This window comes from Glycine max, chromosome 13 (assembly GCF_000004515.6).
Source record: "Glycine max cultivar Williams 82 chromosome 13, Glycine_max_v4.0, whole genome shotgun sequence".
Taxonomy (NCBI): Eukaryota; Viridiplantae; Streptophyta; class Magnoliopsida; order Fabales; family Fabaceae; genus Glycine; species Glycine max.
The window spans coordinates 27,224,482-27,242,872 of NC_038249.2; the positions used below are offsets into that span (position 1 = coordinate 27,224,482).

Genomic DNA, 18,391 nt, shown 5'->3' on the forward strand with positions numbered 1-18,391 from the left:
TAAACATTTTAGTCATCATTTAATTGTTATCTCACGTTTTCTTACAGAAAATTAACTTAAACTTGAGAAAAAAAAGATGATTTTTATTTATGTTTTTAGCCTAATAAATTTATTCAGATGCATGTTTCTAATAAATTATAATTTTAAAATAATTGAATCGTACACAAATTATATTTCACGCCTGAATTACATCAATAGCCTTCTTACTTCAGTGTTTTTTATTTATCAATGTTAATAAAAAAAAAAACAATTGTTAAAAGTTAAAAACTCTTCCTAAAAATATAAGGAATCTTTTTTACACTTATAGAGTTATAGTCACGTTAATGAAAAAAACTTAAATATATTTTTTAACTCTATAATATATATATATATTTTTATTTTATTACTTGATATTTCTAAAATTTTACTTTTGAAACCTGTCTTTATTCTTGATTTTTTAGATTTATTAGATAATGAAGCATCATTATTTAATAGATTTAGATTAATTACATATATCAAAAATAAAAATTTTAAAATATCATATAGCAAAATAAAAAAATAGATAATAAACTAAAAAAAGAAATATATTATAAAGATAAAAAAACATATTTAAGTTTAAAAAAACAATTATGGAATTAAGTATTAGATTTTTAAACTACTAATCTTTGTGTTTGAAAGTGATAAAAAAATTATCATAAACTTTGTGTTTATACTCTAAAAATTTGAGACTTCTCAATCCTTTAATTCTGTGGTCAGGCAATCAGTTTACTTGAAAGAAAGCTAGACTCAACATTACTTTGTGAAATTTTCTCCTTCACACACTCCTAAATTTCACCACAATCATTCTTAAGGATGTTCGAATTATTTCGTTCTAAGTGCGTAAGAAATCTATTAAACTTTTAATGATTTGTAGCCTTTTGGTTTTGGATACGTTTCCCACATCTTTGCGTCAAACTCCCATGTCTAAGTAAAAGAAATTCTATATAACTTCTAATTTTCACGTCATTTACGCATGTTCTTAATTCTTAACGCGCAATCAAACACCCACTTCATCTTTATGATTTTCCATATTGATAAAAAAAAAAATAATAGGAAAATTGTCCTCACAACTATCCATGAAAGAAACATGTAGTATTGTAAAAAAAATGACATTTTCCCTAAATTGTAAATTATATAAGTTGTATATGTTGATAAAAAAAATTCTAGTATTTAAAATTGCAAGTATAAATCACTTCAACGACTCTTTTTTTTCATGTGGAAAGCAACTTTATCAAGATAAATGAGCTCCTCAACAATAAGTGGAGGGGAGAATTTAATCAAAATTATAAAGTTTTGAACCTTTAAGTGAATAACGTTTTGTAAAGTCAAAAACTAAAAATAAAACATTTTCAAAATCAATGATGACATTTTGTAAACAAACATATATAAAGTGAAAGATTTATATAATTCTAAACTGCTTGTGGTAATAAGATGTAGTTTTGTGGTAATCATCGGTACACTTTTATTTGAAAAATCACTTTTGAGCAAGGGATCACGTTAGTAAAAAGGAATTTATGTGTACAAAGGTATGAAGTGTTTGATTTTGTTTTATGTATAGTTATTTTTAAAAAATATATAATATATACATATTATCAAACTTAACAATTATACACTCGTTTTTACTAATGTTATAAAACATGAAAAATAACAAAATTACCCAAACAGAATTTGTAAGAACAAGTGTGGTGATTGAAATTAAATGTAACAATAAAAAGATTTATAATTGATGATTGAATTGTGTTAGGTCCTTATGTCTTGCATAGCTAGGTTACATGTTTGATTCATAAGACTTTTACCCATTAGATGTAAAAAATAATAATTATGAAAATGAGATAATTTTTTTATAAAAAAAGGTTAAATTAATTTTTTAGTTCTCTAATTTATTTTTCAAATTCAATTTGGTTCTTTAATTTTTTTAAGTTTAATTTGATTCTTAAATTTTTTAAATCGATTCAATTTGGTCATTCTCTTTAAATGGTGAGAAATCACACTTTATAACGATTCAAAATTATTACTAACACAAAATGTATATTTTTTTAAAAAAAAATTGAATCAATTTTAAATTTAGAGGATCAAATTAAATAAATAAAAAACTAAGAATCCTAAAAAAATTAAAAGATCCAATTAAACTTAAATAATAAATTAGAGGATTACAAGTTTTTTTTAAAAAAAAAATACAAATTAGGATAAGTTGTAAATGAGAAATACAACTTTTGTTCTTAAGGAAAAGATAAACTCAAAATAATAAAGTCAAATACTATATAAGATGAGAGTTTAATTATTCAATATTGAAATTTTTTTTATAACTTTTATACTCAGTTCACCTAATAATTAAAATATAAAGTATAAAAAAGAGGAAATCCAACATCGAAAGGATAAGTCCTTGAGAGCCTCCCCTGGGTCCCTTCTATAGTCTATACAGACGAAGTAAAATATTAGTTATTAAAATAAGTGTTGCATAAAAGAAGATTCTATGTATCCAACGTGATTAGTGTGAGGTAAAACATTTTAGAAGAAGCCAAAGATATACACGAGAGTTATTTTATATTTAAGAGTTAATATATAATTTGATTTTCAAAATAGTAATTTGTATTTTTTTAATTCTTAAAAGTGTGTATTTATTATTATTATTATGGTATATATGTAAAGTATCTTTGGACTTTATAAATAATTAATTTCTGTTAAAAAACTTGATCAATGTGAATTTTTTTTTCTCAATTATATATATTTTTTTCATTAATAAGACTTGAATTACATAACTTTTTCAAGAGATTTGAATTTAATTTAATTTCGTTTGGACCAAGTCAACATTGGTTAAAAGTGTATATCTCCACATCAATACTTGAAAGTATAATTTATTTACAAATTTACATCTTCAAATTATCAATTTATAAACCATTTTATTCCTTGAAAAATAATTCATGCAAACAAGAATATAAAAGAACAAAGTAATTTAAATTGCTATTTTTTAGGATTTTATTATATATTAACTCTTTCATTTGATATATTTTTTGAGAGGGAAAACAAATAATTTTTTTTAAAAAAAAGCATTATACATTGATTCTATACATGAAAAGGATTAAAGTATGAAAAAAAATAATAGAATAAAAAGATCTAAAGAAATAGACCATAAAAAAGTATTATGTTTAGAATTTTTTTTAGATAAAAGATTTTATGTCCTTCAATCTATATGTCATATATATATATATAAATTAAATATAAATTCTTCCGTTAAATAAATTTTTTTCTATATATAAATAAATTTTTTTTTACACTATTACATTAATTCCATAGGTTAATTATGCTTTGATTCTTTGTATTAAAGAAAGGGTAAAAGTAAGAAAAACAAAATAGAACAGAAGATTCTATTTTCGTATCCCATGCACATGTTAAGCATTGTCTTTTTCTCTCACCTCTTCTCTTGGGTCAACATGACCGCAAACTAAGCCGAAAACTGGGAGGCCAACAAGAAATGGGATTTCATTGACCATGACGAGGAAAGGGATGCTAAAAGCTAAATGTAGCTCTTTAAGTACAAACACCATCATCTCCATATATAGTTACTTTTTTTTTCTTTCTTTTTGGGTGTCAAAATATTCTGTAGGCTTTCCCACTTCAATATTTGACTTCAAGCACTATTAACCGACGCCAAATTCCCTTAAAGCGGCTCATCATATTAGATATCAAAATCATAATAATAAACATAATTACAATTAAAATGTAAGTTAGCTTAAATAGTTTGGAATTTGATTTTGTGTATGGAATTCTTTTTATTCCAATAGAAAAAAAATTCACTTTTGTGATTATTGAGGATTATTCTCATGACTTTCCCTTATGAAAATATTTCGTTTTCAGAAGAAAAAAAAGTTCAATATAAACTAAATATAATGTTAATTTATTATGTTTTTTTTTACTAAATTAATTTATTACATTAAACAATGCAAACATAAGTTTTCTTTAAATTAAACAATGCAAACATAAATTTATATAATTACAGCTTAATGTACCCTTAATAAAATAGCATAGTTAAATGTTAATTAAATTTTATTAAATAAGAAAGCTATAAATTACTTTTTATAAGTCTCAATAAGTTCCATTAAAATTATTTTAGATACCTTCTTATATTTATAAACTTTAGAACGAAGTTTATTATAGTAGATTTTATTAATATAGTTGAAAAACTGATACTTCATGTTTTATGTCTTAAAAAGTTATTAAGTAGTAATTCCGTAATTTTTAAAAATAATTGAAAAAAATAAATATGTATATATAATTAGATAATTATTTTTTATTAATAATTATAGATAAAATTATTAAATAAATTTAATTGCTCACACGTACAGAGTTTGATTGTGAAAACATACCAAGTAGGATAGACTCACTGCACCATAAAAATGTAACACGAATGTGGGGCACTGGAGCTCATAACACTAGTTATGTACAATTGTCGGTGAGATCTGAGCAACAACGCTTCCATGTGGGACCTTGCAAGCCTAACGCACGGAATTGTTTATTACAACTTACATAAACAATGGGTAACGTTTTTATCACGACAATTTTTTTTTTTATAAGAATTGAATGATGATTTATATCTGGGGAGAAGAATTAAATCATTAACTCATAACATGTGAGAAGTAACTTGGATCGATTAAATATAGATTAAGGATTTGATTTATATCTGGGGAGAAGAATTTCCCATTAACTTATAATTATAATTAGACGTTAATGTAAAATTTTCTCTTCTTATAATCTTATAATAATGGTTAATTTTATTTTTCTTTATCACATGATTTAGTTAATTGTAGGCATTATTTATTCATAAAAGACACTGTATTTATTTGTGTGTGAAAAATCCTTTTGGTTTAAGTTATATGGTTGGCAAAGTATAGATTAATTAATGAATAATGCTCCGACCCGAGTCCATGGAAGTAGATTCGCACAATAGCTCATGCGATGCTGTTTCTAAACAATTACAAGTCTTGATCCGATAGCAATCCCAATCCCATGGAAACCTCCTCCAACCAAACCTTAAAAAGACGACAATAATCCTTTTTCCACAAATGATGATTTTGGATCTACCTTTTACCAATTACAAATGCTGCTAACCATAGCTAACAAACATATGGGGGCTTCGATAGCAACCTTTGATTTGTCCACCACCCATGACAGCGCACTATTAGCTTCACTTACTCAACAGTTTGTGTTTTCTATGCAAGCTAGGTCTATATATTGAGTTGTTATATAATATTGCTGAAATTTGAAGCTTTTTATTTTTATTTGATTGAATAATAATTTGTTACTTATGATTTGGAGTATGTCACACAACAAAGTACAAACTAACAGCGAATAAAGGGGATATAATTGAAGTTTAATGGACATTATTTACGTGTATATGTTCGCATGCTTGTGATTTGTGAACAAATGATACTAGTGAAATGTTTATGAGTGGTGGTGATTTGGATCTTGGATTCACGATCGCTATCATCTAACCGTTCCACCTATATGTCGAGTTGATAGATGTATCTATAAGAAAAATATCCGAATTTGGCTAAGATTTTAATTATTTTTTCTATTACAGATAATTTTTTATTTGGTGACGTGTTATTGAATTTTCTTCTACGAATAGCAAATATTATTAAATTTGAATTATAATCAAGGATTATGCAATCAGATCAGAACTATCGATTCCTAAATGTCGAAAGCTTGAGGGTTTTTTGAGTGGGAAAACATGTGGAAACCTTGAGGTTGAGAGTTTCAAGTTGTTTTTCCTTTTCTATATATATATATATATATATATAAGTTCATGCCTCTATCTGTATTTTTTAAAATTAAAAGTATAAAGAAAAAACAATAGTTGAAAAAAATAGTGACAAGTAGTTATATTTTTAAGTTTCATGAAAGAAATATATATATATATATATATATATATATATATATATATATATATATATATATATATATATATCAAAGGATAGTTTAGAAATAAAAAAATATATATACCAAAAGGGATAATTATATTTATTAATAGTTATAGACAATCAAATGTATAAGGTACTTACTTAAACTATAATTATTTTTTATTAACTAGTTCATTAATTGTATAAAGCAGCGTTAAATTTAATATTATTTTTAATTAAATCAGTGAGAGACGATTGTAACGAAGTTTTAATTATCTTATAAGTTAATTTAATTATATTTCATCAATTATTTTCAGACTTCCTTAGCAGTGTTTTATAATATTAAAAAATCAAATCAATGTTTAAACTTTTTTACGGACTAAAGTTATTGTATTTTGTATTATGAAGAATTAAATGGACATCAAATATTTGTCATAAAAGTAAAACTAACAACATTTTTATCTTTGAAACACAAAGAATAGAGTTTAATGAAGAATACTATGGATTCAACCATTAAAAACTAATAAATAAACAGGTATGTATTTTTGTTTTTATCATTCAGAAAACTAAAGACAAAAATAAGAGTATAATTGATTTTGAATAAAGCAAAGGGGAAGATAATATAGTGAAGTTCAAATGAACTTGAAGTAAATATTTGTTAAAAATCTAAATTTTGAATCCTGTCTTTATAGATTTAACTTAAATACTCAAATGATGTAAAAGAAAAAATTACACTCGTACAATAATAAATTGTCATGTATAATAAATTTATTAAATTTTATAATAATTATTTATAAAAGTTGTCTCATATTATTTTTTATTGGTCGACTTACATTGACAATGCTTAGTATTTATATATCACATTGCTAATTAAGTTGTGAGAAGGAAAAAAGTCATCATAAAAAAAAGAAGGAAAAAAAGTATATGCTCTAACATTTCATTGTATTTACTTTTTAAATATAAGAAAATGTCATCATATGCGAATCTATTTAAGGGTCAATATCAGTTGTAGCCTGTAAGCTGTTAGCTACTATTTAGGTGAGAATATAAAAGGTAGGCCATATAGTAAATGCATGATTTGGTTCATTCGAACTAAAATGACAGCGAAATGTCATCAATCAGAGTTTTATAGTTTTGTAATTACTAAGGGGGGAAGGGGGTGGAGGGAAGATTATTCATCAAAGTTTGAATTTAATTTGCTTTCCAAAGTATGAACTTAGGAAAAAAAAGTGGTGGGATGCGTTTGAAATACGCTCCTTAAGATAGGTACCAGCTCATCATCAGAATTCAGAACTCGAAGCCTAACAAAAATAAACTTCAAAGAAAGAAAAGGAACTTGTTTTATATTCATATTTATCCTCTTTAAAAGCAAGCTGTGTCTGTACGTGAAAAAGAAAAAAGTAAAAGATGTTGTTGCCTTATGAAGAATATATGTATGTAATGGCAATGAAAAAAACGCATGCACTAGCATTACTTATAAGACTATTTAATTATATTTAGCGGACTTTAAATACATATTAAAATAACTAATGACTAATAAAGATTTATTAAATTTTAAATGAAAAAACATCATGTGAAATATTTAAAGAATTTAATAGTTTTTAAAAACTTTTATATTGTCAGACAATAAAAAATAGAACAAATTACAGTGGTGGTAGAGTCCCAATGAAAGGAAAAACTTATTCATGGAACTGGGATTCAGATAGGGAGGGTACATTCGTCGTCAGCCAATTGTATGAGAAACTCCATAATATTGTGGCGTTGGATGATGAAAATTTCTATAACACTTCGTGAAAAATCCCAATACCATTAGGGTTAAAGGGCTTCATGTGGGAACTTGTCCTAAGTAAGTTACAAACTAAAGAAAACCTACTTAGGAATATTATTATTGGAGCTAGCAATGCCGAATGTACTTTCTATCACACTCACTTGGAGTCTGCAACACACTTAATCTTTGACTGTGACCTTGCACTAGAGATGTGGAGAAGATGTTATTGGTGGTTTGCGGATATAAGGGTGCTTCTGATGGATGTTAGAACCCACTTCTGGCAACATAGTGGAAGCATGATAGGAAAGAAACAAAAGTGGTCATGGTGGTTATTGTGGATAGTGATTACTTAGAGCATTTGGTCTCATAGAAATGACATTATTTTCTATATGTTAGAATTCTCAGTAGGTAGTTTTTTTTTTTAAGATCTCGATAATCTGTTTTGGTTCTTTTTAAGATCAATAATTGTTCCCACAAATCAATTCGAGACTTTTCAACATATTTTGTCATTACTCACACGTATTTTGGAAAACTTCCAAAAATGTCATCATCCCATAACTACTTCAAACCAAGTAGCTTAGCTATGAAGTTTTAAGCGGTAGGCGATAAAAAAGTAGGTGCCTCTTATTAGTATATGTAATACTAATTAATTCATTTAAGCCATCATCAATTATATAATCTCATATTTGTATAGTCTCTAGATTCATCTCATTCCAGTGTGATTTGTTCGGGTGTTATAGTTATGGGGACAGAGTATGAGCCTTCTTTTAGGGCCTTGGTATGCAAAGGGATATGTGCAATGAGAATGTGATGGAAGAAGTATTATAATAGCAATAATTACATCAGATGGTATGTAGGGTATGGGAGATCTTTCAGCTTAAGATTATGATTCTATAAGAAATGGATTAAGTGGCATGTAGAAGGTGGTTTTAAGGGTCAATGTCAGTAGCCTATTGGAATATCCTTTTTTGTTAAGGGACACTGATTATGTAGGTTTGTATTTAGTGCCATGTTTCTTAACTCTTATTTCTAATGGTGTATGAATACTTTGTAATGTTCTAATTGAATCTTTGATCCTATCTTATTACTTGAACCAATCTCTTATAATATTATTAATCTTTTGTTGTGCAAAAAAAAGACTTATTGTACATTCTCGTTGTTGGATCCCTACATAAAACTTCCTAATTATTGCAATTTCATTACATAGAGATCCCTGACACCGTTGATGGTGTAGCTTTCGTTAACCAAAATCTATCACATGTCGTGCACATGCTTATTTAATGGAATTTTTGGACAAAACATATTGTCTTCCTTATTGTACATTGTCTCTGATCCAAAGTATGCACATTGAACTCAACCTTTAACCTAACAACATCAACTACATTCTTGAACCACCTTCCCTCTTAGTTGATAACTATAATATTGACGTGTGCTTTGCATAGTCAATGTCTTAATTTGTTTATTAAAATAAATAAGAAAATGTAAAAGAAAGAAAAAAGTTTCTTTAAAAAAATATAATTTATATTATAACCAAAGCCTCTTGTGACTTGGAAGTGACCGGACAACACAAAAGTAATAACAAAGTTGTCATGTGTGAAAATGAGTTGGAAAAAGTGGTAGCAAAAAATTTTAAGTGCTGATAGTAGAAGACCATACACGAGAAGGGGAAAAACAAAAGAATGGGCTTGCCTTGCACCAAATGATGACACGTGACAGAAGAATTAGATAATGACACGTGGATAAGTAATTGGAGGCTAAACAATTTTTTTTATAACCATTGACAATAGCATAAATAATGCAACCCTTTTTCAACAAATGATTTCATGAACAACAATGGCACCACCTCTAACAACAACAACAATATTGCTCATCAGGTTCATACTAAGATTGCGGTTGTCGACGAAGGAGTTAAGGATGGACTTTAGGCACTTTACCATGGACTACTCTAATATTACTCATTAAATTCATACCAAGATTGCACAAATGAAGATCTAATATTCGACCTTTTTACCAAACTTATTTTAAATTTTTGCACTAAAAAATGAAAATTTAAGCATAATAACTAAATCATGTGTCAAAAAATTGACCTATTAATTCCAAAAGGAGGGGGGAAAATCAAATAATTTCAACAATAGTACCTAAAAAGAAATAGATAAAAAATTAAAATTGTCTCTTTGGACCACTTCTCATTCATTGGGTGGTTGGAGGTAGATTATTGACATAATCGGATCCGGTGATTAGCGACGATGTCTTGAAACCTGAGTCTTTATGATCCTCTTTGTTGGTCCTTTTTTCCAAATCATGAGTACCTCAAAAAGTGTTCTTTAGTGGTAAGAAAGAGATAGCATGAGTATGTTAGAGGAAATAATGTTGATGGTGCTGGCGACAACGCCAATGAGTTAGAATATGCAACAATCATTACTTAAACCAACCATGATGGAAACTCTCCTCTCAAATTGAAATGACTTTTCCTTGAACCTTGATCTTTTTTGTCATCTTAAGGAATGAATCCGCCAAGATCTTGCCCTCTCTCTTTGTCTTGTAGCACCTGAAGTTAAGAAGGTACATACAAAGGAGCATTTTCACCGTAGAGTTGCAAGAGAAAGGAGTTGCATTGAAGGCGCCACTAGGGTCTCAATGTCAAGCTCGAGGGAGTAGAGTTTGAGACTTATGACAAAGATTCAAATATTTGGTTTTGGGTTAGGGTGTTTGGAACAACGATTTAGAGGGAATCAATTTTTTTGTGGGGATGGTGTGTATGGCGGTGGATGGAGTGAGATTAGGAATTTGGGTGTGAGAAGTGTGAAGGGTGGGAATGATTTTTTTGATATTTCACTTAAAATTAAACATCATCACTTAATGGTGTTGGCTTAGGAGGGAAAAAACAATGCATTTCACTAGAGGAGCATCGAGTCTAATAAATCCAAAACATATGAGGACAAGTGTAATGTGCTCTAAAAAAATAATTGTTGTCAAGACTTTTAAGATATTTATTGTAAAAGTTATAAATCTTATCATACATAAGACTAGTTTGTTTAAGCTTATTTTTTAAATAAATATTGACGTAAGGGTGTTCACGGATTGGATGAGATTGATTTTGACGAAAAAATCATCGGATCTAATCTTTTTGACTTTCTTAAATAATTGTCCAATCGGTTCAAAATTATAATCCGATTCAATTTAAAATGATTTAGATTGGATTGATTTTTGATTTTAATTTTAGTTTTATTTTATTGAAAAAATATTAAATAGATGATAAGATATATAGTAATATATAACTTTTTATGTATATACACTATATCAAAAATAAATTTAAACAACTTGATAATTATATTTATGCATCTTAACTTAAATAATTAATAAAAAAATATCTTTAATTTAATTTTTTTTCAGGTATAAGTTATGTAATAATTTTAAAAATATATGAAAAAATATAAATATGAATGATATCATAAATTTATATATATATATATGTTAAATTTGGATTAGTCACAAAAATTTAGTTCAATTTGGATTGAATTAAATTAATTTAAAAATAAAATCCAAAATTCAGTTGAATTTAATAAAAAAAATGATTTTTTAATTTTTGATCTATTCGATTTTTATTTTTATTAGATTTGATCGGTTTAATGAACATCCCTATGATGACCTGAAGCAATATTGACGTGGATGTGAATAGATTGCCAACTGTTGGAAGGTGGTAATCCAATTTCGAATCTGGTGACCGGTAGGTATTAATATACTGCATTGCCCAATGCCTATTATTCTGTTTTACTTGTTCAATATGCTGAAATTTTTTTTCTTTAACCTTTTCATTTATCAAGAGAAAGAAAATCCTGCTTAATTTAAGATTTGATAGAAATATAAGTAAAATTTGATAAAAAAAAATTATTTTCGTTAATAATTAAATTTGGTTAATATCCAAATAATTAAAAAAGAAAATAAGCTACACTAAATATAATTTTAATCATAAATAATATTTATTGTAGAGCAAAAAAGGTTATAAATACTATACCTCAATAAAAATTGTGCGATGTTTATCCAGAAAAATAAAATAAAATAATAAATACACTGTGCAATTGATAAATACATCTCACGCTCGAAGATATTGCCTAAACAATCCAGGTCCGCTCACTATCAATCAATGGTTGCAAAAATATTTAAATTTATAATTTCATACAAATTATCTAAATTTCTCAATCGTTAACATACTTCTAATCTTCTAATTTGTTTGTCCACTATCACCATGCGTTATCACGTACCGTACTTAAATATCTCTCTCAATAAATATGTTTTGCTTTCTCAATCAATGACAGACTCCAATTACTTTTTTTTTTATTTAGTAAATAAAGAAAGTACTAATGCGACTGGCATAATTAATTAAGTGTTCTGTAAAAAAAATGTAGTGATTTATTAGTATTCTTTTTATGACCAAAAAAATTTAAGTATTCTTTTAAGATATAATGTTAGTAAATGGCAAACAAACGTGTTAAATTTGTGTACTTCAATGGTTCATCTAAAAATCGGAGGCTTTTGAGAACCACTTTTTTTTTTTTTTTTTATCAAAATAAAAGGTAGGAATAACATATTTTCACACTAATCTTAAAGTTTGATTCTATATTTATGTTGAGGTGGGTAGGTTTTTTTTTTTTTAATAGTACATACATGTTGTGACTTAACTCAAATAAGATTTATTCAATTTTATTTATTTTTAGGATTAATTATATTTTTTTTTCTTAAATCTTTTGTTAATTTGACTTTTAATCCTTAAACAATGTTTTTGATCCTTTTCGTTCTATAATTTTTTTCAATAATTTTGATCTCTATCTAGTAATAATATTAACTCATTGTGTAATAATCATATTGATTGCACAATTTTTACCACATCATCAATTAGTCTAATAAAATTGTCACACAGTAAATTATATTTTTAATCTCTTATTTATTAGTCTTTAATAACTCAATACTAGCTAAAGAGAAATTTAAAATATAGTTTACATAAAAAAATAATATGATTATCTTATCTTATGGCAAATGATTCACTTAACTATAACACCATAAAGTAAAATTACCATTTGAAAGTCGAGACTGAAACTATTTAAAAAAATATAGGCTAAAAGTGCCAAAAATATTATTTAAAAATTAAAAGTGAAATTTTCATAAAAAAATATTTCTAAATTTCCTGGTATTTTATAAAAAATATTAAAAAAATAAATATATGTAATATCTTATAGTTATAAACATATTAAATATTAAATACTTACTGTATAAAAAAGAATATGTTATTCACACAACAACTCACATAATAATTAATAATTCATATATTAATACTTTTGTGTCTATCGTTCTTCATCATCGAAACATTTACTATATTTCACAATTTTCTTTTTTTTTTCTTTTCTCTTTTAGTTGCAAAATTTATCATATGAGTTGTTATACGAATAATATTTGTCTAAAAATAAGATAACGAAGAACTTATGTCATTAGTTAAGAAATTAAAATTATGATTTTTTTTTACTGAGATGTAAAACTATATACTTTTCGATAATTCTGAATGTAATTTCAATATAATCTTAAAGTTATAGTTTGAATGACCTTCAAATTATGAAAGACTATTTTTTAATATATACTGCCATTTATTAAGGAATTGACCTGTTTTTCAACAATAATTATTTTTCTTCATATATCCATGAATAATTAAGTTCTTAACCACACTTAATGTGACCTGTCAATCATATCAGATTAATATTAATTACTTAAACTTAGAAGATAATAGTGAGTAATAAATAAAAGATGAGAATGAAAAGTGAAAAGTGAGAGAAGTGTGTTGAAGAGCCGAGTCACCTAAAAATAAGATCTGGCATATAGGAAAATTACAAATTACAGATATTGGTAAAATTTTCATATTCTGAGCCACACACACCTTCTTCTGTCTCTCCAGTCATCATTCCCACCCCTATCTTCTCTCTGTCACGTATAAAACCCCACTCCACCCCTCACCCATTCATCACTCATTCATTCCTTCCCTCATTCTTATTTTTTTCCTCTCTTCACTTTCACTCTCTCTCTCTCTCTCAGCCATCATCATGGGAGCAGTGATTCTCCCAGATCTCGGCACCGAGATTTTGATTCCGGTCTGCGCCATCATTGGAATAGGGTTCGCCCTCTTCCAGTGGGTCCTCGTCTCCAAGGTTAAGCTCTCCGCTGCCAGAGACGCTTCCCCTAACGCCGCCGGCAAAAATGGCTACAACGATTACCTCATCGAAGAAGAGGAAGGCCTCAACGATCACAACGTTGTCCTCAAATGCGCCGAAATCCAAAACGCCATTTCCGAAGGTCTTTTTCCCTCTCACTCACTCTCTATATTGTTGCCGTCACAAAAAAAGATAAAAAATTAGTACTGTCTTTCTTGCGCTTCTGAGATCTACCCTCGAGTTCCGTCTTTTGTCTTTCCCTCTCTTTTTTCGAAATATATTTAAAAAAATGGAAATTGCCGTGTCGGCGTGGTTTCCAATTTTCTGGGTAGATCAGGATCTTGTTGTGCTTCGTTCTGCATGGCTTGTTTGGATTTTGATTGAGAGAGCTTTTGGTTTCAATTTTTATTTTTTTAAGCAGTTGCTTATCGGATTTTGGTTGTTTGTAAGCTCTATGCTCTGATTTTGAGAACTACCACTGAGGGTTTTTTTTAACCCTGTTTTTTGTTTTTGTTTCATTGTTTGGATTCTGAAACGTTTTTGAGCTGGCTTTGTGGCCTACAACATGATTTGAACCTCGTGTTATTTTTTAATTATTAAAAAAAATCGGTGTTGGTTATGGGATTTGGACCACACGACCAAGTCCTGTGGTTAGTAATTTGCAATCGAAATTAGTTGTGTCGTTTTGTCTTTTTTTTCCTCTCAATAATTCTTTGCTCATGGGGAGCGAGAATCGTTCAGGAAGCTGTGTGCTTTTTTGGCTTTGATCTTTCGTTTTGAGCAGTATATGCTCTGCTTCTTTATCTGTCGGTGGTTTTATTGAAAAAGTTTGTGTGGTTTCTGATACTGCGATCCTGTGTGCTGTGTTAGACTTGAGGGTCTATGGCCATTGCCTTCTCAGGGATTTCCTAATTTTTGTATTTGAAGATTTTGAATTAATAACAGATGAAAGAGTTGCTCTGATTAATTTGTGGACCTCATGGTCCCAATTTCTAGATGAGTGCATTTACCATATTTCCTGCCATTCCCAATACATTTGCAATATTTTGCCTATAATAAACTCTAAATTGCCCTTTAAATTTGGACCACTGTATATCATTTTATCTCCAAAAACCTTGTAATCTGTTACCTTTGGCCAGTTTATATTTAATATTAAAATAAATTTGGTATTAGTTGCACCTATTGCTTGGCTAGAGGTCTGCATTTTACTCGACCTTTAATTATTTGGATTTTTATTTTATTTTATCTCTGGTCCCTATTTTAAATTAGTGCTTGTTGGTGTATGTTAAAGAATGCTGCACTTATGTATTGGTGTTTGAATATGAACAGGAGCAACCTCTTTCCTTTTCACTGAATACAAGTATGTGGGAATCTTCATGGTGGCTTTTGCCATTTTGATATTCCTATTCCTTGGCTCTGTGGAAGGATTCAGCACGAGCTACCAGCCTTGCACCTATGATCAAACTAAAATGTGTAAGCCAGCTCTTGCTACTGCTGTTTTCAGCACCATATCTTTCCTGCTTGGTGGTGTCACATCGCTTATTTCTGGATTCCTTGGAATGAAAATTGCAACTTACGCCAATGCAAGAACCACCCTGGAGGCAAGAAAGGGTGTTGGGAAGGCTTTCATTACGGCTTTTAGATCTGGTGCAGTTATGGGTTTTCTCCTTGCTGCAAATGGTCTTTTGGTTCTTTACATTGCCATCAACTTGTTCAAGATTTACTATGGTGATGACTGGGGTGGTCTTTTTGAGGCCATCACTGGTTATGGTCTTGGTGGGTCTTCTATGGCTTTGTTTGGAAGAGTTGGTGGAGGTATCTATACTAAGGCTGCTGATGTTGGTGCTGATCTTGTCGGAAAGGTTGAAAGAAACATCCCCGAAGATGATCCAAGAAATCCAGCTGTAAGAAATATAACCCTGAAACTAGGCCCCCTTATTTGGTTTTTAAACATTCTCTAGTTAATCCTTTTGTATTTGTCTGAATAAATTACTGTGTTCACAGGTGATTGCTGATAATGTTGGTGATAATGTTGGGGATATCGCTGGTATGGGATCTGATCTTTTTGGTTCATATGCCGAGTCATCCTGTGCTGCTCTTGTTGTTGCTTCCATCTCTTCTTTTGGGGTGAATCATGAGTTGACTGCTATGTTATACCCTCTCATTATCAGTTCTGTGGGTATCCTTGTTTGTTTGCTCACAACCTTATTTGCAACTGACTTCTTTGAGATCAAGGCTGTAAAGGAGATTGAGCCTGCATTGAAGAAACAACTCATCATTTCCACTGCCCTGATGACTATTGGGATTGCAATTGTTAGTTGGATTGCACTCCCAACTTCCTTCACTATCTTCAATTTTGGAGTTCAGAAAGATGTCAAGAATTGGTAAGTTTCACAACTTCTATTAGAATTGCTTATTTGATGAAGCAATTATTAAAGGATGAGTTATTGTCTATTTATACATGGTGGATTTTTATATCCAAGGACTCATGACATAGATTTCGTCTTGCAGGCAGCTATTCTTGTGTGTTGCTGTTGGTCTTTGGGCAGGTCTTATTATTGGATTTGTAACTGAGTACTATACTAGCAATGCATATAGGTAAGCAATTTTGGGCGATGTTTTACTTTTTAATACCCTTGTGCATATATATCACCAGATTTTTATCTTGACTTTTCTGTTTGATTTTGCAGTCCGGTGCAAGATGTTGCAGACTCCTGCAGGACTGGTGCTGCAACTAATGTTATATTTGGCCTTGCCTTGGGATACAAGTCTGTTATTATTCCAATTTTTGCTATTGCCATTAGTATTTTTGTTAGTTTCACCTTTGCTGCCATGTATGGTATTGCTGTTGCTGCGCTTGGCATGCTGAGTACCATTGCCACCGGATTGGCCATTGATGCATATGGTCCAATCAGTGACAATGCTGGAGGTATTGCTGAAATGGCTGGTATGAGTCACAGAATTAGAGAGAGAACTGATGCCCTTGATGCTGCCGGAAACACGACTGCCGCTATTGGGAAGGTGCAGATTTTCAGCCTTATAACTCTCCAAACCTAATTCTTCTCTGTTTTTCTAACTCTCTTCAAACCTTATTCTTCCAAGTCCATGGAAACATCATTTTCCCTTGCTAGGTGGCTTATATTGTGTGTTATTCTGTTTTAGGGATTTGCCATTGGTTCTGCTGCCCTTGTATCACTGGCCCTCTTTGGTGCCTTTGTGAGCCGAGCTGCTATTACAACTGTTGATGTGTTGACTCCAAAGGTTTTCATTGGTTTGATTGTGGGTGCAATGCTTCCTTACTGGTTTTCTGCTATGACTATGAAGAGTGTGGGAAGTGCTGCTCTGAAGATGGTTGAAGAAGTACGCAGGCAATTCAACACCATTCCAGGGTTGATGGAGGGAACTGCTAAGCCTGACTATGCCACATGTGTTAAGATCTCCACTGATGCTTCCATTAAAGAAATGATTCCACCTGGTGCTCTTGTCATGCTTACACCGCTTGTTGTTGGAATCCTTTTTGGTGTTGAAACACTTTCTGGTGTCCTAGCTGGATCTTTGGTGTCTGGTGTACAGGTGATGTTTCACCCACCACTATTTATTACTAGTTTAATAACCTCAACAACTTATTGGTCTTTGTCATTCTCCTCTTTTATTCTTTGCTTCTAAGACATATTTCCATTCCATGTTTACAGATTGCTATTTCTGCATCCAACACCGGTGGTGCTTGGGATAATGCCAAGAAGTACATTGAGGTAAATATTTTATGCCAAGCTGTATTATTAATTGAATTCTCACTCTTCAGTAATTCCTCAATTTCAAATGCTGGTACAATACAAGGCAACTTGGTAGTTGTGTAATGAAGTCTGTAATGTGAATTTGATTGTTTATATATTTGGTGTAATGTATTAGGCTGGTGCTTCTGAGCATGCAAGAAGCCTTGGTCCAAAAGGGTCAGATTGTCACAAGGCAGCTGTTATTGGTGACACCATTGGAGACCCTCTAAAGGATACATCTGGACCTTCACTTAACATCCTTATTAAGCTCATGGCGGTTGAGTCTCTTGTGTTTGCTCCCTTCTTTGCTACACATGGTGGCCTACTCTTCAAGATCTAAAGGATTTGATAGAAAAAGAGTATCGTCCATCATTTTTCTACAACGACAGAACAAGGAAAAGCCGTCCCTTTACCAATGCCTTCTCGTTTTTGTGTTAGTCTTTAACTCATCTGTCATGTCAATTCCATTGTTTTTGAAACCTTTTCCTCCCCCACCTTGAAACAAAGTATATTTTGTCTCATGTAGTTTTAAGACAACTTGATTAGGCTGAGTCTGTTGCGAAAATTTTCCTTGTATGATGACGATGATGTTTACCATCTCTTCCGCGTGGTCAATTTTCTAAATATATTCCTTTCCGGATGGTTCAACTTTCTTAATATTTCTTTACCATTTTGTTTTTATTGTATTGTCTGTTTTTAAGAGTGTTTGCAATTGAACTAATTCAATTATAACTAAAAATA

General features: G+C 29.7%; 1 protein-coding gene across 1 annotated transcript; it reads left to right on the forward strand.

Moving 5' to 3' along the window:
- The first annotated feature begins 13,563 nt into the window (after positions 1 to 13,563).
- Positions 13,564 to 18,307, forward strand: LOC100775864 (pyrophosphate-energized vacuolar membrane proton pump). The gene is made up of 8 exons (XM_003542608.5): positions 13,564 to 14,019; positions 15,207 to 15,781; positions 15,882 to 16,261; positions 16,389 to 16,475; positions 16,568 to 16,898; positions 17,040 to 17,450; positions 17,570 to 17,629; positions 17,787 to 18,307. Exons 1-8 carry the CDS (start codon positions 13,770 to 13,772, stop codon positions 17,988 to 17,990), a joined length of 2,298 nt encoding a protein of 765 aa, XP_003542656.1. The 5' UTR covers positions 13,564 to 13,769; the 3' UTR covers positions 17,991 to 18,307.
- The last annotated feature ends 84 nt before the right edge of the window (positions 18,308 to 18,391 follow it).

Coding starts and splice junctions, on each gene's coding strand:
- LOC100775864 (XM_003542608.5), top strand. CDS start 13,770: ATGGGAGCAGTGATTCTCCCAGATCTCGGCACCGAGATTTTGATTCCG. Junction 14,020..15,206: donor CCAAAACGCCATTTCCGAAG/GTCTTTTTCCCT, acceptor GAATATGAACAG/GAGCAACCTCTTTCCTTTTC. Junction 17,451..17,569: donor CTTTGGTGTCTGGTGTACAG/GTGATGTTTCAC, acceptor CCATGTTTACAG/ATTGCTATTTCTGCATCCAA.